The 16701-nt window shown below is 38.4% G+C and overlaps 3 protein-coding genes across 6 annotated transcripts; 1 reads left to right on the top strand and 2 right to left on the bottom strand.

Moving 5' to 3' along the window:
• ankrd10a (ankyrin repeat domain 10a) lies at positions 1 to 7448 on the bottom strand. Of its 2 annotated transcripts, none has more exons than XM_088332186.1 (6): positions 7059 to 7448; positions 4443 to 4595; positions 3562 to 3653; positions 3162 to 3388; positions 3012 to 3074; positions 1 to 835 (listed from the first exon to the last, which is right to left on the bottom strand). In XM_088332186.1, exons 1-6 carry the CDS (start codon positions 7242 to 7244, stop codon positions 480 to 482), a joined length of 1077 nt encoding a protein of 358 aa, XP_088188312.1. In that variant the 5' UTR covers positions 7245 to 7448; the 3' UTR covers positions 1 to 479. The 2 variants fall into 2 exon arrangements, with proteins under 2 accessions (XP_088188312.1, XP_088188311.1); XM_088332185.1 differs by having other exon boundaries at positions 1 to 838; positions 7059 to 7421.
• Positions 7135 to 15153, top strand: hsf2bp (heat shock transcription factor 2 binding protein). 3 transcript variants are annotated; one of them, XM_088332183.1, is made up of 11 exons: positions 7135 to 7610; positions 7698 to 7792; positions 8911 to 9000; positions 9756 to 9891; positions 10864 to 10961; positions 11116 to 11265; positions 12374 to 12518; positions 12612 to 12729; positions 13918 to 14021; positions 14542 to 14729; positions 15000 to 15153. In XM_088332183.1, the coding sequence occupies exons 2-11, from the start codon at positions 7742 to 7744 to the stop codon at positions 15027 to 15029; spliced, it is 1110 nt and encodes a 369-aa protein (XP_088188309.1). In that variant the 5' UTR covers positions 7135 to 7610; positions 7698 to 7741; the 3' UTR covers positions 15030 to 15153. The 3 variants fall into 3 exon arrangements, with proteins under 3 accessions (XP_088188309.1, XP_088188308.1, XP_088188310.1); XM_088332182.1 differs by having other exon boundaries at positions 7139 to 7610; positions 14542 to 14741; XM_088332184.1 differs by lacking the exon at positions 8911 to 9000 and having other exon boundaries at positions 7152 to 7610; positions 14542 to 14741.
• Positions 15154 to 15257: 104 nt separating this feature from the next.
• On the bottom strand, positions 15258 to 16483 carry cryaa (crystallin, alpha A). Its single transcript, XM_088332187.1, has 3 exons — positions 16131 to 16483; positions 15929 to 16051; positions 15258 to 15854 (listed from the first exon to the last, which is right to left on the bottom strand). The coding sequence occupies exons 1-3, from the start codon at positions 16326 to 16328 to the stop codon at positions 15645 to 15647; spliced, it is 531 nt and encodes a 176-aa protein (XP_088188313.1). The 5' UTR covers positions 16329 to 16483; the 3' UTR covers positions 15258 to 15644.
• Positions 16484 to 16701: the final 218 nt, after the last annotated feature.

Genomic DNA, 16701 nt, shown 5'->3' with positions numbered 1-16701 from the left:
TTTCCGGACCCAATGCCATAATGTTTTAATCCAATGCAGTCTGCAAATGAAAAATGTTTTCCTATCCCCTGCTTTGAGCAACCAAAAACTGGTGTGTGATATTCTGCAGGTATGTACAAAGGTAACCTGTTTCAAAACAGCCGAACGTTTATAGAAATGGAAAAATGGCAGTATGTGAAAATAGCCGGCAATTGATTTGGTGCACATCCATTAGATGGCAAACATGACAATCAGTGACTCAATAAGGCATATAATATAATAAACTTGATAGTTAAATGAACAAGTACACCATTTAAGGTCCCTTCTGTAAGGTGATTATTTAAGGATTTATTTCTAAACATTCCAACCAAGAATCAGATCCAGCAACAAATGCACAATACCAAAGTGTGTCTCAAAAAGTTATACCACCATCATAAAACAATTAACATTTTGAACGAACCAGACAATTAATAAGAGTCAATGGCAAGACCTGATGCCTCTTAGCATAGATGCATGGCATCGTCAACATTTTGAGGTGACTTCGGTCCAAAGTAGTCTCTGTCAGAAAACTCCTCTGCTGTGTCTCCAAAACCATGATAATGTCCATAAAGTAGAAATCCGCTGCAATCCACCCCTCCTCGTAAGTTCTCAAACTCTGGCCAAAGGGAAACACAGCCATCGGGACTTTCCGATAGATGCAGTGAACCGCACATCTCTGCCGAGTTGTTCTGAATGGAAGGTGATCCTCCAAGCTTCGAAAACAATTGTGCAAAATTTTTGTCACAGGCAGGCATGTTTAGCGTTTCATCTTCAACAGGAGATGGTGGATGAACACTTTCATTGCCGGATGTCACACCTGCTGGTTGAAGAAAAAAACTGTTTAAATGGAGTCATAAAGAGTACGTGACTTATCCGGTTTAGTAGTCTGCATTGGGAGTTGTGACTACTGAAACACCCTGTGTATTCTACACCAGTGTTTTTCAACCTTTTTTGAGCCAGGGCATGTTTTTTTACATTGGAAAAAATTTGTGGCACACCACTAACCAAAAATGTTATAAAATGACACTGAACAGTATGTTTAATTACAATATAATTTATAATACCCCCAGTTTTTACAGCACAGACACTTGACAATGACATAATATTTGCAGAAAATGATTCATAAATGTTTTATAATTTTTTTTATTTTAAAAAGTGACATTGGATAATTTCTCACGGCACACCTGACTATCTCTCATGGCACACTAGTGTGTTGCGGCACGGTGGTTGAAAATCACGGTTCTACACTAATGTGGGCGCATTGAAGCTGATGCTGGGGTGCCTTGTGCACATCATAGGTATTTTACCAAACAATCACTAGCATTCACAATGTACTTTGCTAATTCGTGTTACAATTTAAACAAAGCAAAAAACATTGAAAAAAAAAATAAAACAGGGGAAATGTGGGGAAGAGGAATTTACAAATAAGAAATCTTATGAGTGTTGGTATTGATGCAGACATAGTATTTTAGCGATGGGGTTGCATTCTATGGTAAACTAGAGGGCTTAAATACATATATAGTTTGACTATATATACAAATACACAGTATACCAAACACAAAATCCTTCACCTTGACAAAGAACTTTAAATATGGCGCAAAAGCAAAGGACATAACATCGTTGCTATAGAGCAGGGGTCAGAAACCTGTAATATCTACCTTGCCTCTGACATGTACCCACACACACACACACACACACACATATACACACACACACACATTATATTTATAATATATATATATATATATATATATATATATATATACGCAAGTTATTTTTTTGTATTTCATACTTGTTGTTGCACAGAGTAGTAAATATTTTTACTTTACATTTTGTTGCGTTGAGTGTTTTTCAGGAATTCTGTCTTGCTTGACTTTAAAGTTGCTTGGGTGCAACCAGTGGGGGCAGTGACACTTCACATAACGACAAAATGCCAGTTGCTATTAAACACGAACAAAAAGCGGGCCTTTCGGTGTCAATTTTTATGTTTTATTTTTCTTTATTTAATGGATGGACTATCTAGGCCGACAGCTAGAAACAAGGCAAATGCAACCATTTCAAGCATTTACAAGAACCTTATACTAACATAAAATTTAAGCATTTCCAGGGATTTCAAGCACCTTGTATGAACCCTGGTTATTTTAACTACAGTGGGAATTCGCTACTTCGCGGTTCCACGTTCGCGGGTCTAGAAAAATAATAATAAAATAAATTAATTTAAAGAAAAAAAATAAAAATCTCATCTCATCAGCTGCACCGCTTATCCTCAGTAGGGTCGCGGGGATGCTGGAGCCCATCCCAGCAATCATCGGTCAGTGGGCAGGGGACACCCTGGACTGGTTGCCAGCCAATCGCAGGGCACACGGAGACATACAACTCACTCGCTCATTCACACCTAGGGACAATTTGGACCGGCCAATTAACCTGACTTGCATGTTTTTGGAATGTGGGAGGAAACCGGAGTGCTCTGAAGAAACCCACGCAAGCACGGGGAGAACATACAAACTCCGCACAGTAAGCCCAGGAGCTGGATTTGAACCCACTCAGGAGGTTCCCACGACTTTAGAACTGTGCCGCACACGCGCTAACCACTGCGTCGCCGTGCAGCCTAAAAATAAAAATATATATTTTTGAAGGGGCGTCGTACGTTCGTGGGTTCAGAGCTTCGCAGGTCTAAAAAATAACAATAATAAAATAAAATAATTAAATGTAAAAAAAAAAAAAAAAAGCATTTTTGAAGGGGCGTTGCTGCTTCGCGGATTTTCACTTTTCGCGAGTGGTTTTGGTCCCCATTAACCGCAATAACCGAGGAATTACTGTAATACCTCACTATTGTTTGTTGTTTGGACTATTATACCAGGTTTACATCAGGTTGGATTTTTTTTTTAATCTGAGTGTTTTGTCTTCTCCTGTTGTCCTTGAACGTTTAAAATCAATTTACGTCTTCTAAACTAAACACTATTCCATACCACAAAGTGCATTTGTTTACTCACTTCCACAGCTAGAATCCATGATGTCTTTTTCAAGTTCGGGATGTGGCATCTGCACCAACATTTCTGCAAGGCCATAGAGGCCATCCATAGTTTGAAAGCAAGTCAAGTTTCACCAGTATTGTGTATCAAAGTAAAGGTGATCACTTTTACCTCTCCTCGCTTTTTTCAGTTGACCATTCTCAAACGTCGACTGTTGCCTTTTTCTACAGAGCGGACTGAAACCGTGGAGGGGGGTGTTCCCATTTTTCCCCACTTTGGCCTGGATCTCGCCGAGATGCAGCAGGTGCTCCTGCAGGTTGGCAATGAAGCGAATGCAGTCGTCTGAGCCATGTGCCCACGCGAGGTCGGTTGCAGTCTGCCCGCTGCTGTTCTTTAAGCTGCTCAATGACAAGTAATTAGAAAGCAAAAATACACACATTAATGTGAGCTGACTCGAGTACCAGAACAGATCAAGTTTAACCTTTTAGATTCCACTATGTTGTAACGATTAGTGATCTTTTGCAGGATACTGAATGAAGAGAACACATCTCAATATTACTACTATACCTACTGTAGTTTAGCACCTGCTATCAGCAGAACTTTGATGCACTCCATTGAAGCTGCCCTGGAAGCCTTGTGGATTGGAGCTTCCCCAACTAAATCCTAAAAACACAGAAGCAAGCTTTAAATATTACTTCCTTCAGAAATAAATGTGAAAAAAAAGATCAAACATAGGTACAAATAAAGCAAGGACTTGCTAAGCCAGCGATTTTCTATTTTAGCATTGAGAATTTGACTTAGTCCAAAATTTCATATAACAGTCTAGAAAGCCTGCGCTTGTGTTTACTCGACACCACTAAATATCAATTTTGACACAATGTGTATTAGTAGTAGTGTCAGGCCGATTAAATCAGTCTTCTGATTTGGCCAAAATGCTCCTATTGAAAACCACTTTTATGATTCAGTTTGTTTAAAAAATAACACTTCAGGCACACAAATATCAAAGTCCTTAATTTTCCCTAAGTAGTGCCAATATACCTACTAGAAAGACAAAAAGCATACAGTATTAGTTTGCACAAAAAAGTTTAGTAGAAAATCTAGAATAACTCCAACGGTTATGTTTAAGCAGCTTTCCAAAAGAAGTATCGTAAAACAGCCCAACCATCATCAGTGGCACTGACTTATGATGTACTGTATATTAAAAAAAAGTTTGTTGTTGAATTGAAATTTATTAGATTTTTCCGGGAATGAAAAAGTTCTACCAATGTACAAAAATTTCTAACATTAGTGGGAAAAGTTTCTACTTGCATTATATTGTTTATATTTTAGTAGTGTGTGGTTTTGTTATACCAGTCAAAAGTGTACTAGTATATAGAATGTAGTCAGAAACAAATGGTCAAACAGCTTTCTATATCAGTAAAACTACACATTTATATTGATATCACGACTCACCTGCCGGTTGACATCCGCGCCAGCCTGTGACAGCCACAAAACGCAGTGAGCATGCCCACCAAGGGCAGCCGTGTGTGTTGGAGTCTGGTTGAAACGACTGGAAACCGTATTCACGTCGCAACCCATCTGCACCAGATGGATGACACACTCCAACTGCATTAAAGAATCCAAAGATTCAAATACTATAAAACATTAAAATACACAGAGCACATACAGTAGACCCAAGGGTTAAGTATTCAAATTGATATCATGGACCAAAAGAATCGTATTTATCAAGAAATCTAGGAATGCACACTTATGGTATGTGGGACTAAGTCGATGTCAGCCGGGTTATAATCTATTATATTTTGCACATTTGTTCTAACCTGTGTTAAAAGCATTTTTACATGGATTAGTTATGGTTTGATTTACTCAGAGAACTGTGGGGATTGAAAAACCATACAGTAGTATAAGTAGATCACTACACCTCAGTAACCTGGTGGGCATCGTGGTTTCTTTTAAATGTTAAATTTGTCTTATTCCTTCCTTAAAAACTGATATTTCTTCGTGAGTATGAATGCATGTTCCTCTGGAATCCTCGCGGGGTTCTCCAAGGTCCAACACTCCATTTGTAGTTTATTTTTAGCTGTCAGAAACCCTTCCTGTGGCTGTCTGCTGCCATCCCTATCAAAGTGGATGGGACTCCCTCAGGTCACTCTACTCAGATTGCTAGTTGACCATGTTTACCAGACTAGGGCGCGCCCAAAACCCACAAATTGGCCAGAAAGTTGAACTTACATCTTATAATCAGATACGCCTTATATGCAGACAAAATTGGAAATGCATGAAATGAAATAATCTGCATTTATATAGCGCTTTTCAAGTCAATGACTTCCCAAAGCGCTTTACAATGTGCTACAAATTTCCCTATAGCGGCCTTGTATTGCAGCCATGTAAGATGCTAACCTGCTTATTGGGGGTATTAGGGGTTCAGTGTCTTACCCAAGGACACTTCGACATGTAACACTGACGAGCCGGGATTCGAACTGGGATCCCTTGATCCCAAGACGAGCGCTCTACCTCCTGAAATACTGCCGCATGACCATATATGGGCAATTTTTGATCTGTCGATAAATTATATCACTGACCACAATTTTGTAACAATGGTGACAACGGGGATTGAACCAGAAAGCAACGGTAAGAGCATCGAATCCTAACCACCAGGCCACTCTTATAAGGCGGAAAATACGGTATTTTGTTTTATTTTAGCCAGTGTGTTTGTCTTTGGCGTTTTGGGTTGTTAAATGGGAAAAAGGGGGAGGATATCATTTTTTTTATTAATGTACATTGAATGTTTTAACACAGTGCTTTGAGTTGCAATCTGTTGCCTGACAAGTGTTTTACCCCAAAAATCTTGAATGATCAAAATTAAATCACATAACTATTTCACTTACACAAATACATTATCTGGAATAAAATTAAGTACTGTAAATTGCTGGTTTAAATATTTGCACATCAGGGGTCTCCAACATGGTGCTCTCTAAAGACAGCTGAGATGCCCACCGACCTGTTCTAAAAATAGCTCACCAGTGCAAGGTCATTGTGATTTTCTGGTGAAATTATTTTTTAAATGGTTGACAGAATTTACTCAATTCCAAAAATTAACCAGACAAGAGAATGAGTCGGTGGTTAAAAAGGAGAGAATGGTGTGGAGGAAAAAAAGTTCCAGTACACCGTACATGCCAACAAAATATTGGTTTGTTTATAATCTTGGCTGAATTTCGGCTCAAGTCAGGTTACATTTTGCTCAGCTCAGTTACTAGGGGTGATTTATTCTCTAAAACTAGGTTGGTCCTGAATAATCCAACACCTTGGCTAAGGTTATCCCCAGAGATAAATCTGGCACCTTTACAGTCTTGCGTGTGAAAATTTAAATTCAATTTATAGAGGGCTCCGAGCTCTGTGCTAAAAATAGTAACACGGCTTCGTTTTAGCACAGAGCTCGGAGCCCTCTATTGTAACCCATACGGCCATACCTTCTCCCCTCAAAACATTTCTCCTAGGGTCTACATAATTTATGCAGGTCAGCTTTTCCAACGTCTAAACAGTGAATTTCTCCTAAAAAGGGGATATGTATATGCCTTGATTATGGATACTTTTACAAACTTTGTCCCCTTTGGTAACGGCACGAAAAAGGTTGGAAACCCCAGATGTACATGAATTGAACAGTAATCTTCATTCGATTTTTAGGGAAGTAAACCTGGGGGGACACGTATGTGTGCGATTTGGCGCCTAACGCTACAATTGGCTCTGTGATCTTGCACGTAACCAATCAAAACACTTCAAGAATTTTCTTTTCTTTTTCCCCCCCATCTCAAAACTTTATCGAAAAAACACTTTTGTTCACTTATCGCGTAACACGTTCAAATAGCAAAATCTTTTCACTTTTGGCATGTGGCAACAAATCCCTATGTGTTTACTTAAAACGATAAACATATAAGACAACAGTACTCCAAAACATAGGCAATACATTTGAAACGTATACTTTTACTCATGGCTTTCTTTTTGTGAAGGGAAAAATAAAACATCAAAACGAACGATAAAACCGCCCTTCTCCATTTCAAAACCAATTCGCACCTGTCCGGAGTGAGCAGCCCAGTGAATTGGAGTCCAATCGTAGCACGAGTCCTCTGTAGTTAAATGAGTGCGATACTGGTAAATAGACAGTAAAGCTTGAACATCTCCATCCCGGCAAGCGCGGTGAATAGGAAAAAGGCTCGTGGACGCCTCATTGTCGCAAGAAAAGTCTTGTTCGGTCGACATCAGAAAATCCCGAAACTGTGTGAGCTTCTTTCCGATTGTACAAAACACGTTTCAAATTAATTCAAACACAAAGGGAGTGGATAGATAAGCTGCTCCGCTTCATTGGGGGAAAAAGAAAAACCTGGACTGTTATTTTCTATCGGACCGGGTTGAGCAATGACATTGGGTAGGGGATAGCACGGAAATACGTTTCACTGGGAACAAAAACAAAACACGGACTAGAGTTTTACATCAGACCGGGTTGTGTAATTACGTTGGGTTTAAGGGAAAACACGGAAATAAATTGATATAAAGTATAATTGGGATAATGAGCAAGTCGTTTTAGAAACAAGGTTTTACGATAAAGACCCGAGTTTATCCGTCGTCGTAAGTACATTTTCTTGTCTGTTAATTTGATTTGGTATTAAACTAAACAATATAATTATATTGAAAGTTGCCGTTCGACCTTTGCAGGAATTGTGGATTGACAGAATTGATAAAGTGAAGCTAGCCATAGCATGACTTCGTCATCTGGTATGCCACAGCCTCTCCGGTGTGATGGAGCTAAGGTACGTGAATGATAAAAAAAACTAATCCAGAGTTATATCTGTCAATGTAGACGTTTCCCCGGTATTCTATACGTTTTTATCACTTCTAATTGATTGCGCCCTATAACATTTTCTTGAACAGGAACAAAAAAAAAACATATACCGCTACGTGTAATAAGAAACGCTAAATTTACAGTACGTGGGGAAATAACTAACGGAGTTCCTGAAATAACTGTTTTTGCTGTTTATTTGGTCATTAATATAAATGTGTTTTACACGAATTGTCTTCTCTTATATTCGACTGTCTTTCTCCCTGTGAGTAAATATGGTTTGTAGTGTTTGTAAAGTTTGTTATTGCTTAATGGGGGAAATTGCAATAATTTAATAACTGGGGCAGTCGGCTGAGGTTGACAGTTATTCAATGTTCATTCAGCTCTTGGGGTTTTGTTTAAATACTGATCGACGGGGCCATTGGAGAATTGTTTCAAACTGCTGTCTGTGAGAGACAAGGCTGCATTTTCTTTCTAACTTTATTCAACATCTTCCTGGAGAGGATCATGACCGAACCGTGGACCAACATGAAGGTACGGTCAGCATGGGGGACACAACGTCACTAACCTCCGTTTTGCTGATAATATTGTCGGGCTGGCAGGAGACGAACTCAGAGATCTGGTCAATAACCTGGGCAAAGCATAAACACAGTATGGAAAGGAAATTAGCACAGAAAAAAAAACAAAAGCAATGAACAACATCCCACAAGGTATCTCCAAAAACATCACCATTAACCACCAAGAGCTTGAACCTGTCACTAAATTTGAATACCTTGGAGCTGTCATCAGAAAAGGGTTTGAAACCAGAAATCATGGCCAGGATAGTTCAAACCACAGCTATACTTGCCAGACCAAAACTCATCCAGGGGGACAGGACCATAGCAGTGAAATCAAAGATCATATTCATGCAAGGGTTGGTTACTTCCATCTTTCTCTATGCTTGCGAGACATGGACTCTCCAGCAAAGCTGTAAAGGAAAGTCCAGTCCATGGACGAAATGAAAAGATGCGCAACTCCATCAGAGGAGACAAAATCTGCAGTGGTATGGTATCGTCTCAAGATTAATCAGGACTGGCTAAGATTCTCCAGGGCACAAGGGCAGGAGAGAGGAATGGTGAAAACTTGGCCATCGACATCAAGGAATGGACTAACGCAAACTATTCCATGACACCAAAACAGGCAAGAAACTGTCAGCACTGGAGAAAGCTCTCCGGAGTTAAGAGATCTGTAACCTGTGAATCATTTTTTCTTTGATTTTATATTTATATTATTAATTCATTTTCTGTTGAAACTATATGATTTTGTCATGACAGAGTAAACTTATTGAACCAGCAGACATTTTTTTAAGTATGTTATAGTAGTATTCGGGCAACGTCGGTGAAATTGTACCTATAGCAGTTACCATATTATGTAAATTATGGCCACTGTAAAACTTGGACATTCTTAACGGGACTCTGCAATATTTGACCTCCATATGTTACTGTATTGTGCATTGCAACTGAAAATGAGTGCTACAAATTAAAAAGAAGAATACAAACTACGGAGACTCAAAATGACCAATCTCTAACATTTTACTTCTCATTAACGTACCCAGCCTTGTCCGAATTCTCTAGCTCGCAATCATAAGGTTTTCGGGTCTATGGGTACCTGTAGCAAGATGTGGACAATTGTGGCAGCTTCCTCTAAGTGAGGCTCATGTTGTGTCAACTATATACACATTTCTCGACCTTGTTTATTATTCAATATTTTTTTAACTTCATTTTCTGTAATTAGTAGAACGCGCTAAATGGTACAAAATGTCCATTGGTTCTTACTATTACCTCTTAAGAAACATATGGCATGTCATGTGTTTCAAACATCTTGAACGCTGATTTATTTGTTTTTGACAAGATCTGTTTATGACATCTCCTGTATATCTATTATCTTGTCCTCAGGATGGTTTTGTTCGAGTGAGGAAAAGAGAATTGGAAAAGTTAACAACAGAAGTCATGCAGTTGAGGGAATTCCTGCCTAAAGTTGTAAACAGTGATTTGATAGTCAGGCGGCACAAAACCAAAGAATCAAGAACTGGTAAGGCATACTGTAATGAACCTCGACCACAGACTTTTTAGAATGATTGATCTGCGGCACTTGATTAAACGTTTTTTAATCAATGGAACAAATAATCAAATTATAATCATCAAATTATGTTATTTACAAAAGATACAAGTTTATCAACTTTATATTTTTTCAGGAATGTACAGTAAAAGACAGAAACTCTATTGCTGCTTTTACAAAAGAATGTATCTCAATTTTGAAGCTTTTTTAAAATTTTTAACTTGTTTGCACTCTGTTCATTTCAAATTCCATTCATTCGAAAATAGAAAAGAGACAAAAACTTGGGATACGACTTTTTGGAACAGCGACGAAGCGCTCTAATGACTTAAAATGAGTTATACAATAAACCTGCTGCCGTTTACGAATGCGAGAGAATATTAAAGTCATAATATCCTGGGATTATTTTGACTTCTTGATCAATTAAACAAAAACAAGTGGTAGGTCCCCTAAGGTAGCAGGTCCAAAGATACTTGTATGACGGAAAACACACACCACTTAGCAGTCAGTTTCACCATGAGCACCCAAGAGAACTATGTTATCATAATAGATACTCTAATTATATCATCTGCTGAAAATGTATGGAGACAGCAATTATAATCAGGATGGTTACAAAAAAAGTGATGGAATTATAATGGATGATGATAATGAACGGACTGCGTACTCACAGAGCCAATGTAAATATGTACCGTATATTCATTATTTTTTACATGTAAAAACACAGGGGATTTAGAAGTGGGATGCAATTGTTGAGGAAGTCTGGGGGAGATTTAATAAACATATGCTTCTTCCAACTCCCCTTCGAACTTGTACGTTAACTATGTTTTTTTTTTTTTTTTTAAATTTGTTTTATTTTTGCTTTTGTCATGTTCAAAATAAAGAAAGGTTTCATTAATTCAAGTCTTTTTTAATCTGTCTGTGTGTATGTCTTTCTGTCAATACTGATAGAGAATTTCATACAGGAACAGGACCATTTACAGCAGGAATGTCTTCATCTTCAGTCCAGAATGAAAGCGTTACAAATTGAATGCCAGAGAGAAAGAGAGGTTTGATCGAGTGCCATTGAATAAGAAACCTTTTTTAACAACCATTCATATCACAGCCTATACTGTAATAAGAGCACACTGTATATATAACACAGGGCTCTACTTTTATTTGAAATAATTATGTTACTAAGTTTGTGTTATTTTATGTGTTTAGGAGAAATTGATGTTACGTGAGCAGCTCTGGAAGAGTGGAGCTGAGTTGCAGCAACAGGCTGACTACTGCTTCAGTCTTGGTTCTGCAGTCTGTAGCCTTTTGTGGAACTGTTCCACAAAGGAAGACACAGTTTTACAGTGGCTTGCTGATGTGAGACCTCTCTTCTACTCTTATGTAGTGTTGAGCGAGTGAAAAACCTACTATTTTCATACAATGTGCTGCGAATCCCTTCCACAAATAGTGACTATAAGGACGGACAAAGTGCAAGGTGTCATGTGTGATTGCTTGTAGATGCCACACTAGAGCATAAAGTATTGCTATTCAATTTGGATTTATGTTTTGCCACTGTTATCTTTCCTAAATATCTTATTAAATTGCTAAGCCTCTTATTGTTGCAGAAAGCTAATGCAAAATACATGTACACAATTAATAACAAATTTTGCATGGCTGACTGTTTAAAAGTTAAGTGATTAAATGAAAAAACTCTTTGCTTATCAATCGTATAAACTAAAAACACATAAGGAACCCTGTTGCGCTGGTTATAGTAAATCTCATATAATGCCCCAATAGACAAAAATTTATGTATTGTGATATAATGATCGGTGAATCTACATTTGCAAATAAGCGAAGGATTTCTTTCAATTTTTTTTAGAAACCTTTACTTGGCAAGAGCAGGCAAAGAGTTTTAATCTTGTACTGTATACTGAAGCAACATGCATACATTTTTAAACAAGAAAGCAAGAGTAAACATAACTAAGTTAATGAGTGATCGGCAAACGTTAAGCTTTCAACAAAATTTGGATGTAGCCCCTTTAACAACCAAGTGTGTCCTCTCCCAGCAGATCCACACAATCCTTGCATCTCTGACCAATGCAGCGTTCTCGTGTAATCACATGACCTCAATGTGTTGTTCAAGCAAAAGTTAGCTAACACTTTTCTATGGGAAACATGGCTTATTCATGTCAATCAAAAATCTTATTGTTTTGGTATAGTACTTTATGAAAAATACATGATCAGTAACGGGAAACAGATGTGGTCATTCGTCAAGCCTTATGATCTATTCCATTGTAAATTGTAAATTACTGTACGGACACTGACCTAATTTTTTTCTCGAGAAAATACATTTCTTAATTGAGGGTTGATAATGGTGCATTATTTATTTTAAAAGTGTTTACAAATTGGTAAACTAACAAATGTATATGGAATCACAAAACTTTTTTTAATTTTAACTAATGTGTTTTTGAATCTTGTGAAATAGGGAAGCCTGCCAGCTTTTCTGGCGGTAGCCACTCAGACTTTGGGCAGCTTTGTGAAAACTCTGGGCGAGGATTTAAAGAGTCGATATGAAGACTACAATACCCAAGAGTACCAATTTGTTTTGGCGCTAGCTGGAACCATTACGAGTAAAACAGTTATACACAAGTACAGCATTTTGAAAAAAGCCTAGTTTGTCAAACTTAACATACTGTAATTTATTTCTCCTTCTTGCCAATCAGACATAGCTGCAGTAACCAGAGGACGTGACTTCCTGTCTGGGTCAGCATATGATGTTTTTGACACACTCATAAAACTGTTGGAGCTGATGAAACCTGATGTCTTTCCAAAACTAAAAGTGTACGTATGCCACTGAGTATTATCTACCATATTGGTACCAAAGGTGTGAATAATCTAGGGCTGGGGTCTGCAACCTATGGCTCCGACCAGATATGGCTCGGAGTTAAAATACAATGATGTTAATATTCTATTCCACTATTCCAACTTTAGTTTATGTGAAGCCAAAATAACACAGCAATGTTATGGTTTGGTCCAGAATATATAGGGCAGACACCAAACTACAGTTTACAGTCATGGTGTTACACCAAGAAACACGTTTTTTGCTATACGTCTATGTGGAATCCGTTGAATGATAGCTCATTAAACAATGAGTGTTCACTGTTGAGGCACTTTATGATAAAAACACACCGGATAAACTAAACACCAGGAAAACGCCATCAAAGCGCCTAGAGCAATTTGAATGGGTGAGTGGTAGGGTTGGGTGCTCACATAGCTGAAGGTAAATATATCCTTATGCTTCTCCTTTGCTGTAATTTGTGACATTTTTAAATAAAAACTCTGCTTGGACGTTGTTTTGAATCCATTATTTGTAACAAAAATGATGGTTACTGCAGGAGGGAGACACATTTAAAGTGGATATTTATTGATATTGGACACAGGCTCCGGAATTTGTACAGTGAATTATCACAGTGGAATAAAATTTGCTGAAGAATTGGCTTTTTTCCAGGAGAGGGGTTTGGCGGATTTGTTTATTTTTTTTAAATACATTGTGTGGCTCTGAAAAAAAAAACCAGGTACCCAACCCCTGATCCAGGGCATATAGGGAGCTAATGACTAGTTAGCCATTTAAGTAGGTGTAGCAGATACACATGTATTTGTTCTATTGATTGAAGTGTAAAAGTGGCTTTTTATAAAACGTGCTTTTATTCCAATAACAAAAGATTCCTTAGAGAAAAGAGCTAATTTTCAAGAATAAAAAGGTTACTATATTATCAATCTTTGTCTTCACAACAAGTGACCACGCACATTCTTTATTATAGCTAGTGTTTGTAAAGTGATGGTTCAGTGTTTCAATAGCTTTGCCAGTTCATCCAGTTGCATAAAAAGGCAATAGACAAATTTTGTTCCTTTATCATTTTACTTAAATACAATAAGAAGTAAATGCTTTTAACAAGTCAATTGTTTTATTTTGCAGTGTTTTACAAGCTATGTTGTATTTTTGCTTGTTAATTTTTTTTTCTTCTGCAGTTTGATGCTAATGGGTCTCTATAATGCCAGTATCAATGTAAAAGGGCTCAAGCACATGATTGAGAACCCAGCACTATTGCCTCTTATTCAGACTCTACTTGAAGGTAAGTAGTTTAATGAAGGAAATCTTAAGCTCAGCCTGATATACAAAATGAAAAACGGTCTAGTATTAGTTTGCAACATGCAGAGCTCTAATTAAATGTTTATACACTTTTCATGGGTTTTCCTCATTCAATACGTTTTTTAATCCTTGGATGCATGACCAACCAGAACATACATTCTTTCATGTGTGGGTTAATAATTAATTGGAAAAATAATAATAATACAAATGGCATCATGTCATAAACATGGTTTATGGGGAATACCTGGAATATGACAATATCATTACTTTTTAATCTTTAAAAATTTCAAAGAATAACAACATGGAGTAATTTTTGACCCCACTTATGCATCTAATGGTTAAAAGAAAATGTAAGCCGCTGGCTGGCACTGTCACCTTAACGCCAACTGAACAAGTTGCTTATCCATTCATCCTTACATCAATCTTTTATTCTGCTATAAAAATGTATGTGGAGCCTTGAATTTCAACGACAAACCATTTACATAGATTTCTCTATGGAATAGACAGATCGTGGGAAGTGTGCCTTCACTCCCTGCGCCTCCTGCAGTCAGTGCTACTGGAAGATGTAGCAGTGCAGCGCCTGAGTTCTGGTCTACAAGATTCAGACCTACAGGCCCGAATCAGTAAATTTACTTCCAGTGATAAGCCCAGCTTGAAAGTGTTAGCTCAGCAGACATTGGCAGACCTCAAGGTGAACATGCAGGTAACAAATTCAAAAGTGGTGTGATTGGGGGTGATTGATGGCAGAGGAGGTGATGATTGTGATCAAAGAAAGATTTGAAAAGTAAATGTTAAGAAAAAAAATAGTGCAAAATGGAATTTGGTAATTTAGCCATTGCAATGCAGGGCAAAATGGAATAAGGATAATGATCTAAGTCTACGTTTAATAATGTTGAAATCTGATAACCAGTGACAGCATTAAAGTAAATCCATGTAAAACAACTTATTTGTGTGTTTCCAGGTTCAAAGATGTAAACAGAGCCAACAGTGACATAACTTTCAGGGTTTTCTTTGTCCTGTTAACCTATTATCATCTGCATTTGGTTTCCCGTGTTGTTGTTGATTAGAACTGTGAATTGGTTATTGCAATACAGCTATTTTTGGATATTCACGCATTTATATTGCAGTTGTGTGAAAAGAAAATTAAAAAGTTGTTTTAATACAACAAGTGCACAGCAGTTAAATACTTGAAACAAATTCATGACTCATGAGTTGCAACTTGTGTTAATTTTGCAGCTTTATTATGGATACTTTTGCATGGACTTCTCAGTATAGAGTCATCCACTTAACAAGGCATAGACTTAAAGACGGGATATGGAAACAAAAGTGAAAGGTTCAAATGGTCTGAGCAGGACTGGAAGCAGTCTTGGTTTTAATAATTTTGGAGAGATATTTGACGCCAAACAAGGAGAAGGACCTCCATTTTGGCATCGTCAATGGGACATTTTTGTTAAAACCTTACGACGAATAATGCTCTAGGAGGATGTTAAGAATGAATTAGAGAAAGAAGAAATTAAGCAGGAAGCTCTAATGTGTCCTCTATAAGATAAAGAAAAGAAAAAGTGAGGCTCCTGTTCCATTTGGTCAATGCCCACCACTTGAGCCTTTAGGAAGAAGCAGCAGCATTGGGCTTGTCATCACGAGTGACCGGAATGTTACGTTCATTACGGCCAGATTCATTCCCTCCGCCAAGCTTTGGGCCGGTCAGTGTTAGCAGGCCGTCAGCAGAGAGGGTGCAGGTGATGGCGGATTGGTCCACGCTGGATGGGAGGCGGTAGCGGCGGTGAAACTCACGGGAAATGTAACCGTGGTCATCCTAAAATGTAGATGAGGAATTGGAACCAGGCGAGTTTGCAGAAAGATACTAAAACATGAATGGCTGTTTCCTACCTGTCGTTCTCCATGCTTGCCCTGAATCTCCACATAATCATTGGTGATCTTCACAGTCAGCTCATCAGGAGAAAAGTGTTTAACGTCCAGGTAGACTGTGAACTTTTCCCTGTCATACCTCACCTTGGGAATGTAGTAAAACAGATGTATAAGTGAATTGAGACAGATAATTGCATCATGCACTTCTAGCTAGATTTCTTACCTCTGAAGTTCCAGAGTTGGAAGAATCCAAAAAGCTACGGAATACTGATTGCCTGTAATAGGGGCTGATAGTTGAGGCAGTGTAGGGGTAGAGGTCATAATCGAACATGCCCTCGCCAAAGAACTGGTCAAAGAGTCGAGCTGGGTAAATGGAGCCCAGGGCGCGTCTGAACCAGGGGTGCTGGATTGCAATATCCATTTTGACTGCGGAGAGGTTGCAGACTGGTACAGCTTGGCTTGACTGAAGTGTTCAAATCTGTCCGCTCGGCTTAGGGTCCGGCAGGTAAAAAAACAATGTTGAACACAGCAACTCAACAGGAGTGACCGGGACGTTTTCTGCTCAACGGCTGGATCCTCTTTATATACCAAAGAAACAGAAAGAGGGGCTTTAGATGCGATCCCTCTGGTATGGCATTATGTCATGTTGAGTTTAGCACACTCAGCAGAATCCTAGTTGAGGACAGACTGGGTGGGGATAGGCGGTGTTTCAGGGCCCAGGGGCAGGGGTGTGTGTCTCTGTGCCACCTACAAACCAGACACCCGGGCCTGCCAATACAAACTGTTCTTGATGT

The sequence above is a fragment of the Urocampus carinirostris genome, chromosome 3, assembly GCF_059441175.1.
Source record: "Urocampus carinirostris isolate Australia breed hairy pipefish chromosome 3, RoL_Ucar_1.0, whole genome shotgun sequence".
NCBI lineage: Eukaryota > Metazoa > Chordata > Actinopteri > Syngnathiformes > Syngnathidae > Urocampus > Urocampus carinirostris.
This window is presented reverse-complemented; position numbering and strand designations above follow the sequence as displayed.

Coding starts and splice junctions, on each gene's coding strand:
- ankrd10a (XM_088332185.1), bottom strand. CDS start 7,244: ATGTCGACCGAACAAGACTTTTCTTGCGACAATGAGGCGTCCACGAGC. Junction 3,654..4,442: donor GCGCGGATGTCAACCGGCAG/GTGAGTCGTGAT, acceptor CTGTGTTTTTAG/GATTTAGTTGGGGAAGCTCC. Junction 3,389..3,561: donor ATAGCAGGTGCTAAACTACA/GTAGGTATAGTA, acceptor GTCATTGAGCAG/CTTAAAGAACAGCAGCGGGC.
- hsf2bp (XM_088332182.1), top strand. CDS start 7,742: ATGACTTCGTCATCTGGTATGCCACAGCCTCTCCGGTGTGATGGAGCT. Junction 12,519..12,611: donor GCTAGCTGGAACCATTACGA/GTAAAACAGTTA, acceptor CTTGCCAATCAG/ACATAGCTGCAGTAACCAGA. Junction 12,730..13,917: donor GTCTTTCCAAAACTAAAAGT/GTACGTATGCCA, acceptor TTTCTTCTGCAG/TTTGATGCTAATGGGTCTCT.
- cryaa (XM_088332187.1), bottom strand. CDS start 16,328: ATGGATATTGCAATCCAGCACCCCTGGTTCAGACGCGCCCTGGGCTCC. Junction 16,052..16,130: donor CCAACTCTGGAACTTCAGAG/GTAAGAAATCTA, acceptor TACATTCCCAAG/GTGAGGTATGACAGGGAAAA. Junction 15,855..15,928: donor GCAAGCATGGAGAACGACAG/GTAGGAAACAGC, acceptor TCTACATTTTAG/GATGACCACGGTTACATTTC.